Raw genomic sequence first — 16,483 nt, 5'->3', positions numbered from 1 at the left:
TCTAGGAGTGTAGGGAATTGCCTTGGGATACCATGTATTCATAGAAGACCTTACTTAGGATAGAAGCATGCATAATCATTATCTCCACTGAATACTTAATTCGAGTCTTCATGCATTTGATTGTATTACTTTGCACTTGATTATACTTGTTGCATTGTATCATTGATTGTTGGATGGATCTGTAATGCTTGCTGCTTGGGGATAGGTAGATGGGTAGGATTTTTTAGGTATCGTTGGGTAAGATTTTTCTAGATATCGGCCTCACTAATTATTAGATTACTTATGATTCTACTTTATTTTTCCCGAAATCATTAGCCAAAAGATCTCCGTAGTAGCGGCAACGTGACCTAATCGAATCAATGTAGATTTTACAGATTTTGTAAATTCTTACTATGTATATTATGTATGGTTTTCAAAAAGGATCCGAAAGCTATATAAACGTTTTGGTAACGATTTTCGCGTATATTATATATATATGTAAAGACTCGAATTTTCAAAATATAAATTGTTATTCCAACTGATATTAAGTCTTGTCCGGACTTAACACAACTATCGCTCGCGGTACGGGCTGCAAAGCCTTAGGCTGTGTTTGAGAGGTCGGCCGCTCGCGGTTAGATGACCAGGGCGATTGGATTCATTCCGAAAGCCTTGGTTGTCTGACTACGGGAGTCCTAAGTAACGTTTCCGATTTGTTCTTATATCTAGAATGGGTCGGGGGTGTTATAGACACTCTTCTGGTTTTGATCGACATGAATGATACTAGGATTTTTGTATGTCCTAGCAGGTTCAATTAACCTTATGTAGTTGTAGTACTTAAGGTGTCAATCCAAATGGGATGTTGCTAGTCACTCAAGATGCAATCAAGATTTCACAAGTCAAGACAATTCAAAGAGAGTGTTTTTATCTAACAATCCTAGAATGATGAAAATGCAAAACGGAAATGTGTTCTAGGACTAGAAACGAAAATGCATGACAGGAAGCGTAAATGAATAAAAACAAAAACGAGTCTAAGCATGAACTAAGAGGCAAGAAATGAAACAGTCTCAGGAATGTAATAAAATTCAGAAAGAAAGAGGTCCTAAGGATGGGAGTAATTGATGTCGGTGAAGTCTCCTAGTCTACAAAGTGTTTAACATGCCACAAGCAATCTATCCCTAGACAATGAACATCACAACTTAGCTAATCCAATCTCTTGGCAAAAGTTACTCAGACTCAACCACTTCCATACCCAGCTCTCGCTAGAGAAACATGGTTGAGCAGGCATGACAAACAAGTTCGTTCATGTCAACAAATATCCTAGACAACTAATCTCTTAGGCTAGGAACGTAAGTCTCTGGCACTTGTTGGTCAGACATTTCATCAAACACCTTTTGGGTGTGGAAATGTCTCGAACCCAGTTCCAATTGATCAGAGAGAAACTAGCATTTCTAACACTAGTCCAGAAGGGAATCATAAAAATCAAAGCTTAAACACTCTACATCTTAAGATCCTCCACCTAGTCTATCCTATCCTCAAGGACTACTACACTACTCAGATCCGAAAATCATTATCCAAGATGCAAACACAGAAAACATTGAAACAAGCATTATTAGGTAGATAAAAATAAGATGAACAACTTTTGAGAAGAAATCAAATACAAAAACTGAATAAACTCGGAGATGTCGGATTACAAGTCTGAGAACGTTTTTAGGTGGCTAGGTTAACCTTAAGAACAAAAACGAAAATGAGATAAAAGATAGGATGTATCCAGCCAAGACTTAACAAAATGTATTTATAGTAAAAACATGTAAATCTCTAAAACTTAAAACGACAAGGTGAAGAGTTGGATTGAGAATCTCCTGAAGCGTGTAAGACAGAACGTATTCTTGACATGTGCGAATGAGTCGGTGTGCGACCAGTCCTCGATTGGTATATGAAAGTGCCTAGAATGATGTGAGTGAAAGTGGCTCGAGCGTGGTTGGTGAAAGTGGCTCGAGCATGGTCGGTGAAAGTGGCTCGAGCTGGATGTATACACATCCACTAAAACGATGATAACTCTTGAACGACACTTCCGATTGGCTTGAAACAAACAGCGTTGGAAAGATGACTCAATTCCCTACAACTTTAATTTATACGTCAAAAGATAATTATCACTCGAGTGGAACGGCTCGAACGGGGTTGTGAGATTGGCTCGAGAGACGGTTCCGGAAGTGTTGTGAGATTGGCTCGAGAGAGGGTTCCAAGAATGTTGTGAACTTGGCTCGAGAGAGGGTTCCGAGAGTGTTGTGCAGCGGATGGGTCGAGTGATGCGTTCCCGACTGGTGACTTGAGAATGGCTCGATTGATGCGTTCCCGACTGGTGACTTGAGAATGGCTCGAGTGATGCGTCTGGAAGGTGTGGCTCGAGCGGATGCGCTTCCAACGTCTCCTAGATACCTGAAATACTTCGAAATGTACAATGTATGCAAGGATGATGCAAGAGCTACCTAGACATGCAAAGTGTATAGAAAAGACTAGAAAATGATACAAAACAATGAGTTATCCTAGGGCCGACGGTCTATTTCCCCACGAGAAGTATTGTATCGAATCAGATAGATCTCGTTCTTTACCCTCGGTCTATATGTCCCCGAAATAAAAGTTCAAAAGCTATATCTCCCCGAATAAAAAGTTCGAAAGCTATATCTCCACAATTCTGGATTATATTGGTTTACCGTCTAAACCTGAGACCAAACAAGATCTGTCTCGAATGTAAACCAGATGTTGAACCAGTTTGGTAATAAAACCCGACCCATTTGATCATAAACCCAGAATCCCCAAATAAAACCTAAAATCGATTTTCGTTGTTCATAATCGATTACTTTTATTGAGTTTGGTTCTTCTTCTTGAGATTACTTCTTCTTTCATTTACGAGTTTGAGTATCACAATGAGTAATGTATCATCCAATTCCACTGAATCTAGTTTGCAAGGAAGAGGAAGGGCTATCGGTGTGCCAAAGAGATGTTGGTGCGGAGAAGGAATCATATCTTTGATATCGAAGTCTGATTCCAACCCTTACAGGAGATATTATCAATTTGCCGTAGCTAATAAGGTAAGTCGATTTTGTTTTATTTTTGATTTTTTCTGTTTTCGTGTATAAAATTAGGAATGTTGCAGCTTAGGAATGATGAACACACTTTCAAATGGGTGGATGAGGCATTTGTCAATGAGATAGACACATTGAATGCAAAGAATGCTGACCTTGAGAAGCAGCTGAAAGAGATCAGAACAGAGAGGTTTGAGTTTGAGAAGATGGTCTATGAGAAGATGGAGAAGGAGATATTTGAGAAGGTTGAAGATGGTTTGTCTGAAGCCAAAGCAAGCCATAAGAAAATCATGATTGTCTTAGTCTTCTTTTGTATGATCATGATTGGTCTCACTAAGCTACTAGGTTGAAGAACGAGATGAGTGTTGTTCCTTTAGTTTGTTGTTGCTATGTTTTTGTTTCAGTTGTAATATGTTGCTATTAAAAGACTATGAGATGGTAATGAGAAGCAAAAGTTAAGAAGTTATGATCATTAATGAAATCCTGAATCGTTCACAAAACAGTTAACAAAAGACATCTCAATTTTTGACAAAAGACATAGGGATTACAAGTCTATGTGGTCGAAAATACATTCAAGACAACCACAAAATTAGAACCCTATTTCTACTTAGCTAGTTTGATTAAGCTTGAGTGAGTGAACCTTGGCTTGGTTCCGGTTGACTTGGCTGCAAAACAAATATAAAACATTGAAATATTAGTAAACCGAAACAAGCTCCACAAACTGAAACCATGAAAAGGAAAATACATTCACCTTGGGAAATTCATTCTTGTGGAACCTAGAATTATGATTAGCTGCTCCACAAATGCCATAATGCATGATTCTTTTTTTCTCCTTTGGTTTCTTCTTAGTTGGCGACTCATTAGCACCCTTCTTCCTTTTTTTGTCAGGCTTTGTCTTCTTCTCTTTAGCTTGATCGTTATCTTCATCTGGTAAACACACATTAGGAGTCTTTGTTTCAGGCCAAAACCGTGGACCTCTCTGTGGAACGAGGCCTTCGGTGTTATTCCTTTTCCATATAGCTGTCCGGAACCATTGACAGACATAGTTCTCAGCTACAAGTGTTTTGTCGATGATGACTGCATAGGCATGTTCACATGGGATGCCACATATCTGCCACTTCATGCAAGAACAAAGCATCTTTTTCAGGCAGACTCTGTGTTTATCTAAGCCATGCGTTACTTCATATGCTCCATTGGTGCTTGAGCTGACCTTCGACTCAGATGCATACTTATGCTCTTTACCTAGAAACAATGCAACATATGGAGTACAAATCCCTGCAAACAAGCATACACAATCATTATCGTGTACAACCATAAACAAACATCATCATTTATAAGAAAAATGAGGAAATTACCTGTGTGAGAATGAGATTCTGCAGACCTTTTGGCAATCCTCACCATCGCAAGTCGTCTGATTGTCTCTAGCATAGCAATGAATGGTTTCTCTCTTGCCTTGTTAATGGAGCTGTTAAAAGACTCTGTGGGGTTATTATCAACATCTTCACAATAACTCCCAATCTTGTGAAATGCCCTGCACCAGCTTTTTGGATTTGTTCTCATGACATCATTGTACACACCAGTATCATAGCAGTAGATCCTCTCCAAGTGCCGCTTGTAATCCACCTCATTGTAAGACCATGCTAAATCCCACAATAGTGGCTTCATTCGGGTTTTATTACCATGATGCTTCTTCAAGTTCCCATAGATGTGTTGCACACACATTCGATGCTCCATTTTTGGTAACTCCAGCTGAATAGCCTTGATCAATCCCTAAACAATAAGAATAATCATTGTTAGTTACCATAAACAAAAGAACTATCAACATCAGTTACAAGCCAAGAGATAAGAAATTACCTTTTGCCTATCAGAAATCAGTATAAAGCCATCACCATCATTCAATCCAAGGTCAGTCTTCAGCAACTTCATAAACCAAACCCAATTGTCTGTGTTTTCAACTTTAACCACCCCCATGCTATTGGATAAATACCATTGTTTGCATCCCTACTTAAAGCTACCAAAAGCTGTCCCTTCACCTTATTCTTTAGGAAGCAACCATCAATTCCTATTAGAGGCTTACAAGTCTCTTTCCATGTTCTTCTTATGTTGTCAAAACAAACATAGAACCTATTGAACATGTCTTTCCCATCATCAGTTGTCACACATTCAACCTCTACATGTGAATCCTTGTTAGATTCTAATATCTCAGCAGCATAATCTCTTAATTTAGCAAACTGTTCATCATACTCCTTATCAATCCAAATTAGTGCCTTCTTTCTAGCGGCCTGACATTGATGCCTAGTGACACTAATCTTCCACCTTTCCTTTATGATTTCTTCCATTTTCATTGGCATGAAGTACTCAGGATTATCTCTAATCTTATCAAGAAACAACCTAGCTATATGTGGAACCTTGAACATCTCACATTCTCCATTAGGGATACAACTATGCTTATCATTAAACTTTCTAATCCTCCACATATTATCACTTGGCAGAATTGCAGCATACACCTTCCACTCACACCGTGAACCATCATCTCCATTACAAACAACACATATAAAGCCAATTTTGTTTTTATCATACCTGTATTGCTTCAGATTGTTTCCAGTTCTGAGAACATAGTCCGTCACTGCTTCTTTGAAAGCGACTCCACTGAAGAATGTCTGCTTATCATACAAATGCCCATCACCGCGCCTGATATGTGTGTGAACTGGCTCTGTACCGTCACCGTTTTCATCGGTATCACTCTCCGGATACACATCATGGCGTACTGGTGGTTCATCGACGAACTCATTCACCAACTGGTCGATGTGAAAGTCATCTCTGTCGTTGGCTTCTTCGTCGAAATCTCCACCAAACTCTGCATCTGAAACGACAATCGCCATTATCGTTGTCTTCGCTAAGGAATTTCGATATTGATTTTGGATTTCACTATCTAGGGTTCTTCGCAAATTGGAGTTTTTTGGATTTCACTATCTAGGGTTCTTCGCAAATTGGGGTTTTTCGATATCGAAGTTAATCGGGTCGAAATCGGGTTTGCTTTGGTATAATGAAGGTTTAGTTTTTTTCTTAATCGGTTAGGTAAATAGTAAACCGATATAATCCACGATTATGGGTTAATTGATGTAGAAAAATTAAACTGTGGAGATATAGCTTTCGAACTTTTTATTCGGGGAGATATAGCTTTTGAACTTTTATTTCGGGGACATATAGACCGAGGGTAAAGAACGAGATCTATCTGATTCGATACAATACTTCTCGTGGGGAAATAGACCGTCGGCCCGTTATCCTAACTAAAGTATGATAAATATATGCTAAGGAGAGACAAAATATAGACATATCAATGAACACCTGGCTAAGGTTGCGTCGACCGATACACACCTTGTGTCGATCGATGCAGACACCTTGTTTGGACCGACATACTCCTTGTATCGATCGACGCATGCTCGACATTTCCCGAAAACCCTAATTAGCGTCGACCAACACCTCCACATGCGTTGATCAATGCTCGTTAGGTTCTTGCGCCGTCTTCTCACTTGCGTCGACCAACACACGCCTTGCGTCGATTGACGCAACTGTCGAGCATCAATTTTCTCGAAGCTCCAAATCAGATCTTCCTTCCCAAACGCACCAAACTCCGTCCAGAGTCACATAGGAGTCTCACAAAGCCTCAAGTACCACGAAAACACTCCAACAAACCAAGAAATCAACCAAAAAATACATTACCACGAAAATCAGAGAATCTCAAGCTTAGATAAGTCATGGTGATGCACTCACCTTTGCAATAAGAAGATTATGACCAAAGAAAACGACGAGAACACACTTCTAGCAAACTTCTAACACGATCCCAATCTCATATCTCTCAAGAACAGCTAGAAATCTTCAAAAACTCACAAGAACTCTCAAGAACACTTTTCTCTCTTCTTTTCTCTCTGGAACGACAAATGAGCGCCTGTGTAGATCCTTAACTCGACTTCCAGCTTATAAATCCCGGTTTAGGGCTTTCCTTAACCCAAACCGCTCTAATTCGATGATTTAAAACAAAACGATCGAACCAAAATTTGGTTGTGTCGATCGATGCACCTATTGTGTCGATCGGCACCCATCCGTAAACCAACCAAATCGGTTTGAGGATGTTACATGTTACTAGTTATTTTGTTTATTTCCAGTTTATCATTTGTGTTATTGAATTGGTTTTGTTGGTATTATAGTTAGCATGTTTTTAATTGGAAAAATTAATTAATAATTGTTGACCAAAAAAAATTAATTAATAATTATGAGATTATTTATTAATTGATTAAAAATGGATGCGATTATTTCAGAATTGTGCAATATTCTTTATATAAAAAAAATATCTAGCATTCGATTAACTTATATATGCATTGCACAAGAAAATTTAAGAGTTCTCTATCATTATTTTTTATCTAAAAAAACAAAATTTACAAATAATGCATTGCTTGATTCATTGAATTTTACTCTCCCTCTCCCCCTCCCTCTCTCGAATAATGCTAAGCCTTTGTAAAATTATTTAGACTTTCTAAGCTTATCTAAGTACAATAAGATTAGTTTGAGCATACAAAATACATTTTTATTTAAGCAAAACCAAGTACAAGATATCAAATCATCATTTTATTATAGATTATCCATTTCTATTATTTCTTACAACAACACTTAAATTTTGGTGCTAAACCCATACACCCTCCATCCGAGTAGCCTAACAACTTTGTACACTCAAACTTGCAGTCAACATCTGTATAATGTGGTAGACATGGTTTAATGCAATGATTATATCCAAATCCATTGACAGCTGCATAAATACAACCAAGTTAAAGAAAAAGAAATATATATGCACACATATACATATAAATTATAAATATTATTTTATAATATAATCAAAAATATATGAACAATAACATCATACATACATGATAAGGCTAAAGCGTTGGAGTTTGAAAACGATGTTGCTAGTACTAAAAGAACAAAAATAGCAAAAGCTTTTGTCATATTCATTATTTTATTTCTTATTGTCAATTTTGTTGTAAAAATAAGAAGTCTCTAAACTGCTGTATTTTATAATGACATTTACTGTCTTCACTTGTAAAGAGATAAGATTCATATTAAATAGATATAAATCTTACAATATACACCATTCAATGTATTATATTAATGCAATATATATGTATACAGAAAAGAAAAGTTGAAATCATATTTATATAGACAGTATATGTTATTATGAGTCAAATTTAACAAATTTGGAATATGGTCAAAGATTTTTTGGGTAACAAATTTAGTAATACAACATATTGAGTCAAAATTATATATATATATATATATACTGTATTAACAAATTTAGAAATCAGTGTTAAGTTGAAATGACAATTATCATATGTATATATATATATATATTTTGAGTCAAAACTAACATATATATATATATATATATATATATATATATATATATATATATGCATGTCTAATAGTATTTGGAATATGGTCAAAGAGTTTTTCTGGTAACCAATTTAGTAGTACATTACATATTGTTAAAGTAAGCTAATGAAGTAGAAATTGAAATAGATGATACCAATATTATAACACTTCATGATTTTCTTTGAAATATTATTTATTAAGTTAAATCTGTAATGAAACTTAATTAGCCTATCATTTATTGTATAACATGATGTTATACACTTAATTTAACAACATCAAAATATAAATATTTGTCTTTTTCTTATTTTCTATTTGTTTTTTTTTTGGTGCAAATTTTTCAATCTGTATATAATATTTAAAATCTATACATTAAAGATATTGGGAGAAAAATATTTTAAGTTCATTATTTTCTCTTTTTATTTATTATTTACTATTTTGTAAATCATAAATTAATTAATATAATTTATAATATTTATATAATTAAAAACTATTTATGCATTAATTGATTTATATATATCTCTTATATTAATAGAAAAACATTCTCACCTAAAATGTTGAGGTGTCGCACTCACAGAACTCGAGACATTTTTTTATTTGTCGTCAGTTTTTAATAATATATACATTTATATACGATTGTATTTTTCCAAAAAATTAAATAACACCCAAACTGATTTAACTAATTTCTAATCTAACTTTGTTTTCTACATTTTTTTATTTTGTTTTTTTTACAAAGTTCTAATATTGTTTCAAGTAAAAAAAATATGTTTTTTTTTCTAAAAACATTTTTTTTACCAGACATAGATGCACCATACAGCCTTTACATATTCTCATCCTTTTTGAACATATTTTGAGAAACGAGAAGACTAATAATAACCCGTTTGGGCTCCTCATTGAGATAATATCCAAATGAGCACCATAACTTAGGTAGCTACAAAAGTAATTAAAATCATACGGGGAAACATCTCCATTTTCACCAATTTTTATATTATTACTATAAAGATTTTATAGTTTTTCAATTATTTCTTACAACAACAGTTAAAATTTGGTGCTAAACCAATACACCCTCCATCCGAGTACCCTCTGAACTGTGTACACTCCACTTTGCATTCAACATCTGTAAAGGCTCGTTTACATGGTTTAATGCAATGATCATATCCAAATCCATTGACCGCTGCATACATATAACCAAGTCAAAAATAAAGAAATATATAAGAACACACATATATATATATATATATATATAAATTGGTTTTACTATCTTTTAAAATCTAAAATATTCAAAAAATACTTTATAAAATTTTCAAAGATATATGAACAATAACAACATATATGATGAGGCTGAAGCCTTGGAGTTTGAAAACGATGTTGCTAGTACTACAAGAACAAAAATAGCAAAAGCTTTTTTCATATTCATTATTTTATTTCTTATTGTTAATTTTGTTGTAAAAATAAGAAGTATCTGAAACTCAAAGGCTGTACTTATTTATATTTTATAGTGACTCTTACTATCCATGGTTTTGAAGTAAAAAAGAAAAGAAAAATAAAGAATCCGGCCTATAATTGTAACGAGATCATTAAATCTTACCATAAGTATCATTCAATATATTAGATTCAATGCATTATTTGACTAGAAAAATTATTGTTATAAAATTATATAACAAGTAGTTATTTTGAGTCAAAATTAGCATATATATTTGGATTCCTACTCTTTGGAATTTGGTCAAAGAATTTTTTTTTCACCCACATATTAATTAAAATATACCTTTATGATTACCCAATCTGGAGGAGAAATGGTCAGAGACTTTTTTTGGTAACCAATTTAGTACAACATTACATATTGTTAATGTAGGCATATGAAATATAAATTTTACTAGATGATACTAATGTAACTACACCAATTGATTTTTATAAAATATTTATGAAGGAGTTTTATTTATATTCTTAAAACTAATGACATTTTCTTTAATTTTCAAAAAACTTGATTTTAGTTATATAAATATACTTTGGCCTTTGGGGAGTGTCTTTAAACCATAACTATATAAGGCTAACCGTGAAACTAAATTACTACATTAAAAACCGTTTAAAACCTCTATCTGGTATATACTGGACTATTTGTGGTTGAATCGATAGATCGGGGTTTGAATGTTATGAATTAGTAATGACTTTTAGACTTGGACTATGTCGGCCGGTCAAATTTAACACATCCTTTCAATGTGCCTGACTTCCTTTGTTTTTTTCTTTCTTACTCCATAGAGAATTATTGTTTACAAATACATGTAATGGTTCAGTTGTCTATTTTATTTGTCTAAGAAAAAATCTAGAATCTCTTTTTGATAAAAGAAAAACAAATGGAGCTAAATATGCAGACGTTAAAAAATAATATAATTTGTTTTGAGCATATTCGAATTCTCTGGCCTCATGGCCCTCATGGCCTCATCATATCCATTATTACAAAGTTTTTACGATTTGGCGATTGTCATGCCTCATGGAATGAGCCTCATCTTTGTTTGTAACCTGTCCAATTAACTAATCCACATCAATAAAACATGTTTGGAGGTGTTCCTTTAAACTAGATCGCATTGCACCAATCCTTTTCTATTCGAAGGTCTAAGTACCAAGCCACTAAAACCAAGCTTTTGCAGAAGAGATGCTCCTACACTTTATAACGCTTGTAGCCTTTTTTGCATGGTCAACGATTTTTGTATGTAACCATTTTAGTAATTATACGTACAGACATATTGCTAATGTTAATGTACACTTGTCGATAATGTTACGAACCAACTTGAAGTGTTGGAGATTATTTTTGCTGAGGTATCAAGCAACAAAAAAAATATATATATAACGCTAGAGGAAACACAGTTTAAGTATTCCCCAAAAGACCAAAACTGAACAAAGTTTGGTGAATCAAGGTGCATGATTTACCAAAATTTTGGTCATACGCTTATACGTACATTAATATTCATATATAATACATGCAAAAGTCTTCCCCGAACATTACCGTACTTCGTCTCACTCCACTGTTGGGTAAAGATCCTTTGACAATCTTAATTCTCCGACCATAAGCAAAGGCTTCGAAAGAAACATATCATGACTCGATTCCATAAGCTCTACTCGTGTCTCACCTCCGACTAGTTTCCATTTAAACCCTTGCAAAAGCCTCGCGAGCATCATGGTGGTTATCGCCGTACCTAACGCCGGAGCAGCACATCCTCTCTTTCCAGTACTAAACGAGATAAAGCGGAGATCATTCTCCGTCAAAGTCACTTCCGAACACTCATTCAGATGCCTCTCCGGTTTGAAGCTAAGTGGATCAGACCAAACCTTAGGGTTACGACCAAGACCGTAACGGCTAAGTAAAACTTGACTTCCTTTAGGGATATGGTAACCTGCGACGGTTGTGTCGGAGAGTGCCACGTGTGGGAGGTTGAAGGCGGCGACGGGATGAAGACGAAAAGCTTCTCGGATAATAGCTTTGAGGTAGTTAAGTTTTGGGATATCAGATTCTTGGACCAATCTTTCTTTGCCGACAACTCTATCGATCTCTTCCATAGCTTTGTGGAGGATCTCCGGTTTGTTTATCATCTCCGCCATGGCCCATTCTACGGCGTTTGATGGATTGTCCGGCGCCGCCATTACAAGTTCCTACAAAATATATAAATGAGTTTTATTATAGTTTAAGCAAGTTGACAAATAAGAAATCCTTCTAATAATCTTATAACCAAAAAAAGAAATGATTCTTATCAGTTTATGATTCTATGAATGGATCCAATACATGGGTAACATGACTTTATGCTGCTATACATAATATGTTTTCTTGATGATATTTTTTTTTATACATGTTTTTTTATCCTTAATATTTGTTGACAAAATTAAACAAAAAAAAGAGTTATTTTGTATACAATCTGTTTTTTTTTTAAAGATGCTATTTAAATCTTGAATGGCCATATCTGGACTCACCTAAATTTTGACGTTACTTGTTTCGCTTTCACGATATTTTACTTTACCAAAACATGAGACATTTAGTTTTTTCAATAATTTTAATTTTATTTTAATGAATAGAAATTTCAACATTCAACTCAAAGAAATGTCAAACTATTTTTTGCGCCGGTATTCTATAATATGTAAAATTTTTACACATCTAATTAAACTTTAAAGTAATTGAAATTTTTATATACGAAACATGTCAAAATATACCTTAATGGTTGGTTTGATTTCATCAGCGGTAAGCAACGGCTGGCCATTTTCGTCCTTGATAGAGATGAAAATGTCTAGAAAATCTTGGATCTGAGTTCTTTTACCTTCTCTCCACATCTTAATCCTCTCGTCAATAACAGGATCGTGATATTTATCCATAATTGCACTAGCTTCTCTCATGATCTTTTCATGTCCGTTTAGATCCAATCCCGTAAGCATCGGTAGATAATCCGATACACAAAACGCAAACGTAAACCCTAACCCCTCGAACATAGCATCCATATGCTCGATATCTTCCACGGTCGGTCCACCGTTGGTTTCAGTCTTCTCCGAGAACGTCCTCGTCCCGAACATAAGCCTCTTGATCGCATTTCCACAGTAATGCCTCGTAACAAACCGGAGATCGACCGGTTCGGAATTTTTAACCATGTTGTAAAGCCAAGCGGTCAAGTGATCTGTTTCCTCGGCTCTATTGTCGTGTAGCCATCGGTGTCTTGCCGGACAAACAATCTCCGTCATGATCACTTTCCTCATCTTCTTGAATTGTTCGCCGAACGGTGTGATCACGCATGTTTTGTAGCCGTTGGAGAGGATCTTTTGAGCATAAGTGAGTGGTCTTGACGCGAACAGTGCGTCTTGTTGCTTGAAAATCTCACGTGCTATCTTAGGACACGTAACGGAGATCACGTGAGTGTTTCCTAGACGTACACAAAGTATCTCCGTGTTAAGCTCTTTCATGAGGCTATGAATCCACCGGAAAACTGGACGGTTTTTGAGCATCGCCGGAATCATTCCAACGATTGGAAAACCGGTGGGTCCTGGTGGGAGAGGATGCAACTTCTTGTTTTGTGAAGATGACTTTATTTTCTTGAGTATCATCATCAAGAGAGAAATGGCCACAAAGGCTTGGAGTATCGTGAGGAGATACATGTTGCTAAACGACGACCCGGGACTTGACTTGCTCGTGAGACCAGAAGAGTTTGAAGCTGAAGTATCCATTAAATATATGATTTGTATGGAAGAAAGAGAAGAAAAAACTATGTGTTTTGTAATTAGGCTAATTGTTTCTGCATGGATCCTTGTAACACCTTGTTATTTATAATGTCACATAAACACAGGTTAAGTGACGATGATACCCCATTTGTTGCGGGGAGGAAGCAGTGTGGAAGGTATAGGTAGAGTTGGACCGACTTGGTCTCTACTGATGAGTGTCACCATATTGAATATATTTTTTTTTGGGCGAATAACAAAAATGTAATTAGAAGATAATACTATTATAATTTATTTATACTTGTAAAATGAATTTGTTGGTGACCTGCCAAAATTCCTCGTGTTATATATGCACTCAAATCTAACAAAACACTAGTGTGTTGATTTTTCTACATTATGCCGTTGTTTCTCTCTACATGCATTTTCTTTGATATAGTAATAAGTTTCAAAACTTTGAGATTCAAAATTTGCTGTTGATGACGAGGCCATATAGCTGATAATTTCCTTGTGTCTGTATTGTGTCCCAACGTCACCAGCCAAATTCTAATTCATATACTGTATTCACAATGGATGTTTTTTTCTTTAAAAATAGTTAGCTATTAGTTAACAGGGATTGAAAAAACCGTATGTACTGTATACCATCATTTTTAAGCACAAAATTATGCTTAAATAGAGCACGTCTATTGAGAATTTTTCATGTGGATATCTTAAAATATAAAACTTTAAAAAAAAAAAGAGAGTGGATGAATTTTCAAATGAAAAACTTAAAAAAATCCAACAGGATTTGTCTTTCATCGCTTGGTTCAATTGTGTTAAATTATTAGTAATTTTTTTGTTTAAGAAACTCAATAGGAATCTAATGGATGAAATGCTCTAACTAACAAAATCAGATTAATATTTTTAACTAATTAATTGACTAATTAACTTAATAATAATACTTTTGGTAGGTCGTGTGATATATCCCCATAAATTATTTGTCTGTAGTATATAATATTCGATTAATATCAACATAGATGTTTTGCTTTTTGGAGAACAACAGTAATAAATGTCTCTTCAGCTTTTGGCAATCAGCCAATTATAGACAATAGTTTCCAATGTGTCGATTAGTTTTTCCGTGGTGTGAACTATTAAAATGAACAATTATTATATGAAAATATCTTATCAATGTAATTCGTATCGTTATATAATACTCTTTTTGTTTTAAAATATAAGATGTTTTGAGTGAAAGCACGCAGATTAATAAATAACCACTTTAAAAAAGTTCAACCAATCATCAACAAAATTGAATAAAATAAATAATAATAAAATATAAAAGTAATCTAAAAGTTACTTAGAAAGTTGAAAATATCATATATTAAAAAATAATGAAAAATCTCTAAAACATTTTATATTATGAAACGGAAAGAGTGACATTAGAGGTGTAAGATACTTTAAAAAAATATAGGTCCGATGAGTAATATTTCTAAGGTCTGTTTAATTTGGTATATCAATTTGAAACAGATGTTACGTAAATGCTATACAAAATCATTAAAATAGAAAAATAGTTACATTGATGTATACAAAACTATAGAATAATGAAAGAAACGAAGTTATATGATGCTTCTTGTCGAGAAGTCTTAGTGGCTACCATAATCAATCTATGCGATTTTTGTTTTTTTTTTTGCTACCATCTTCTTGAGTTTAAGTCTAGGTATCCGGAAAAAGGTGGAATCGTATGGAGTATATATTAAAAAAAAAAAAAATGTTAGCGATGGAAAATATTGGTATAGTTCACCTGCCAAAATGCCTCGTGGAATTGATGGTTGGTCAAGTTACTAACCATGTCAATGTCAAATATAGTGGTCGGCCCTACAAATGTATACTGGTAACGACGACCAGTGACTTTACGCGACGGCTAGACGGTAAAAGGTCGGACATGATCAACTCAGTACATATATCAATACCAAGCGTGAGCTTCACGTGGTGGATATATGGAACGATTACTTTACAATACTTGCATGGATTTCAAACTCAAAATTATTTGATAACGAATATATTAACATGCATTTTTCTATTATTTTGATATTTTTTTATGTGAAAATATATTATATTATTCGAGATGATGGCTTTTATAATCATTTATTTTGATTAATAATATATTTTATAGCTAGGATTAGTTTCATGTTCTATAAACTGAACTAATTGCAGGTCGGGTTGATTAGGTATTTCGGACCAAAGCAGATCAATCGTGGTTTGAATTAGAATTAAGATAATATATACTTTGTGGTTGATACCATAACTGATATCATGTGTTTTCGAACGAAAACAAATTTACGATAAATGAATTAGTTTATATCTATCATATATTACTATACATATATATATATATATATATATATATATATATTATGTGTGCCTCTAATTTTCGATGTTGGATCTTATTTTAAACGTAGTATACATCATTGTGCAAACCGTAGCTATTAGATTTGTACCCAAAAAAAAAAATTCCGTATCAATTAATGAAACCTAACAACATGCGTGCATGCATGCTTGTCTATGCATTGATAGATGAATACCCAAAATCGAGTATATATCCTGGTCCATACATCATACATGATACATATATATATATATATATGTGCATAATTTACATACCTAAATATTTGGTGGTGCATGTTTAACTAAGAAAAGCAAAACGAAGATTGCATTGCAATTGGGAATGTTATGAAAATTGGCTTAGACGGCCGAGCTAATCTAGTTTGTAGTTTTGACAATGGATCACTTGAAATATAAAAGTATAAAACAGATTTAATCAGTCTATAACTGACTAAATA

General features: G+C 34.2%; 1 protein-coding gene and 2 pseudogenes across 1 annotated transcript; 1 reads left to right on the top strand and 2 right to left on the bottom strand.

The window, feature by feature from the left end:
- Positions 1-2,903: 2,903 nt before the first annotated feature.
- Positions 2,904-3,412, top strand: LOC147925939 (uncharacterized protein At4g04775 pseudogene; annotated as a pseudogene).
- Positions 3,413-3,682: 270 nt separating this feature from the next.
- On the bottom strand, positions 3,683-5,944 carry LOC109129544 (uncharacterized; annotated as a pseudogene).
- Positions 5,945-11,254: 5,310 nt separating this feature from the next.
- On the bottom strand, positions 11,255-13,940 carry CYP79B3 (cytochrome P450, family 79, subfamily B, polypeptide 3). The gene is made up of 2 exons (XM_010473920.3): positions 12,681-13,940; positions 11,255-12,128 (listed from the first exon to the last, which is right to left on the bottom strand). Exons 1-2 carry the CDS (start codon positions 13,677-13,679, stop codon positions 11,496-11,498), a joined length of 1,632 nt encoding a protein of 543 aa, XP_010472222.1. The 5' UTR covers positions 13,680-13,940; the 3' UTR covers positions 11,255-11,495.
- Positions 13,941-16,483: the final 2,543 nt, after the last annotated feature.

Source organism: Camelina sativa, chromosome 16 (genome assembly GCF_030686135.1).
Source record: "Camelina sativa cultivar CO46 ecotype springtype chromosome 16, ASM3068613v1".
Lineage (NCBI taxonomy): Eukaryota > Viridiplantae > Streptophyta > Magnoliopsida > Brassicales > Brassicaceae > Camelina > Camelina sativa.
The sequence above is the reverse complement of the archived record's forward strand: the minus strand, read 5'-3'. Positions and strand labels throughout refer to the sequence as shown.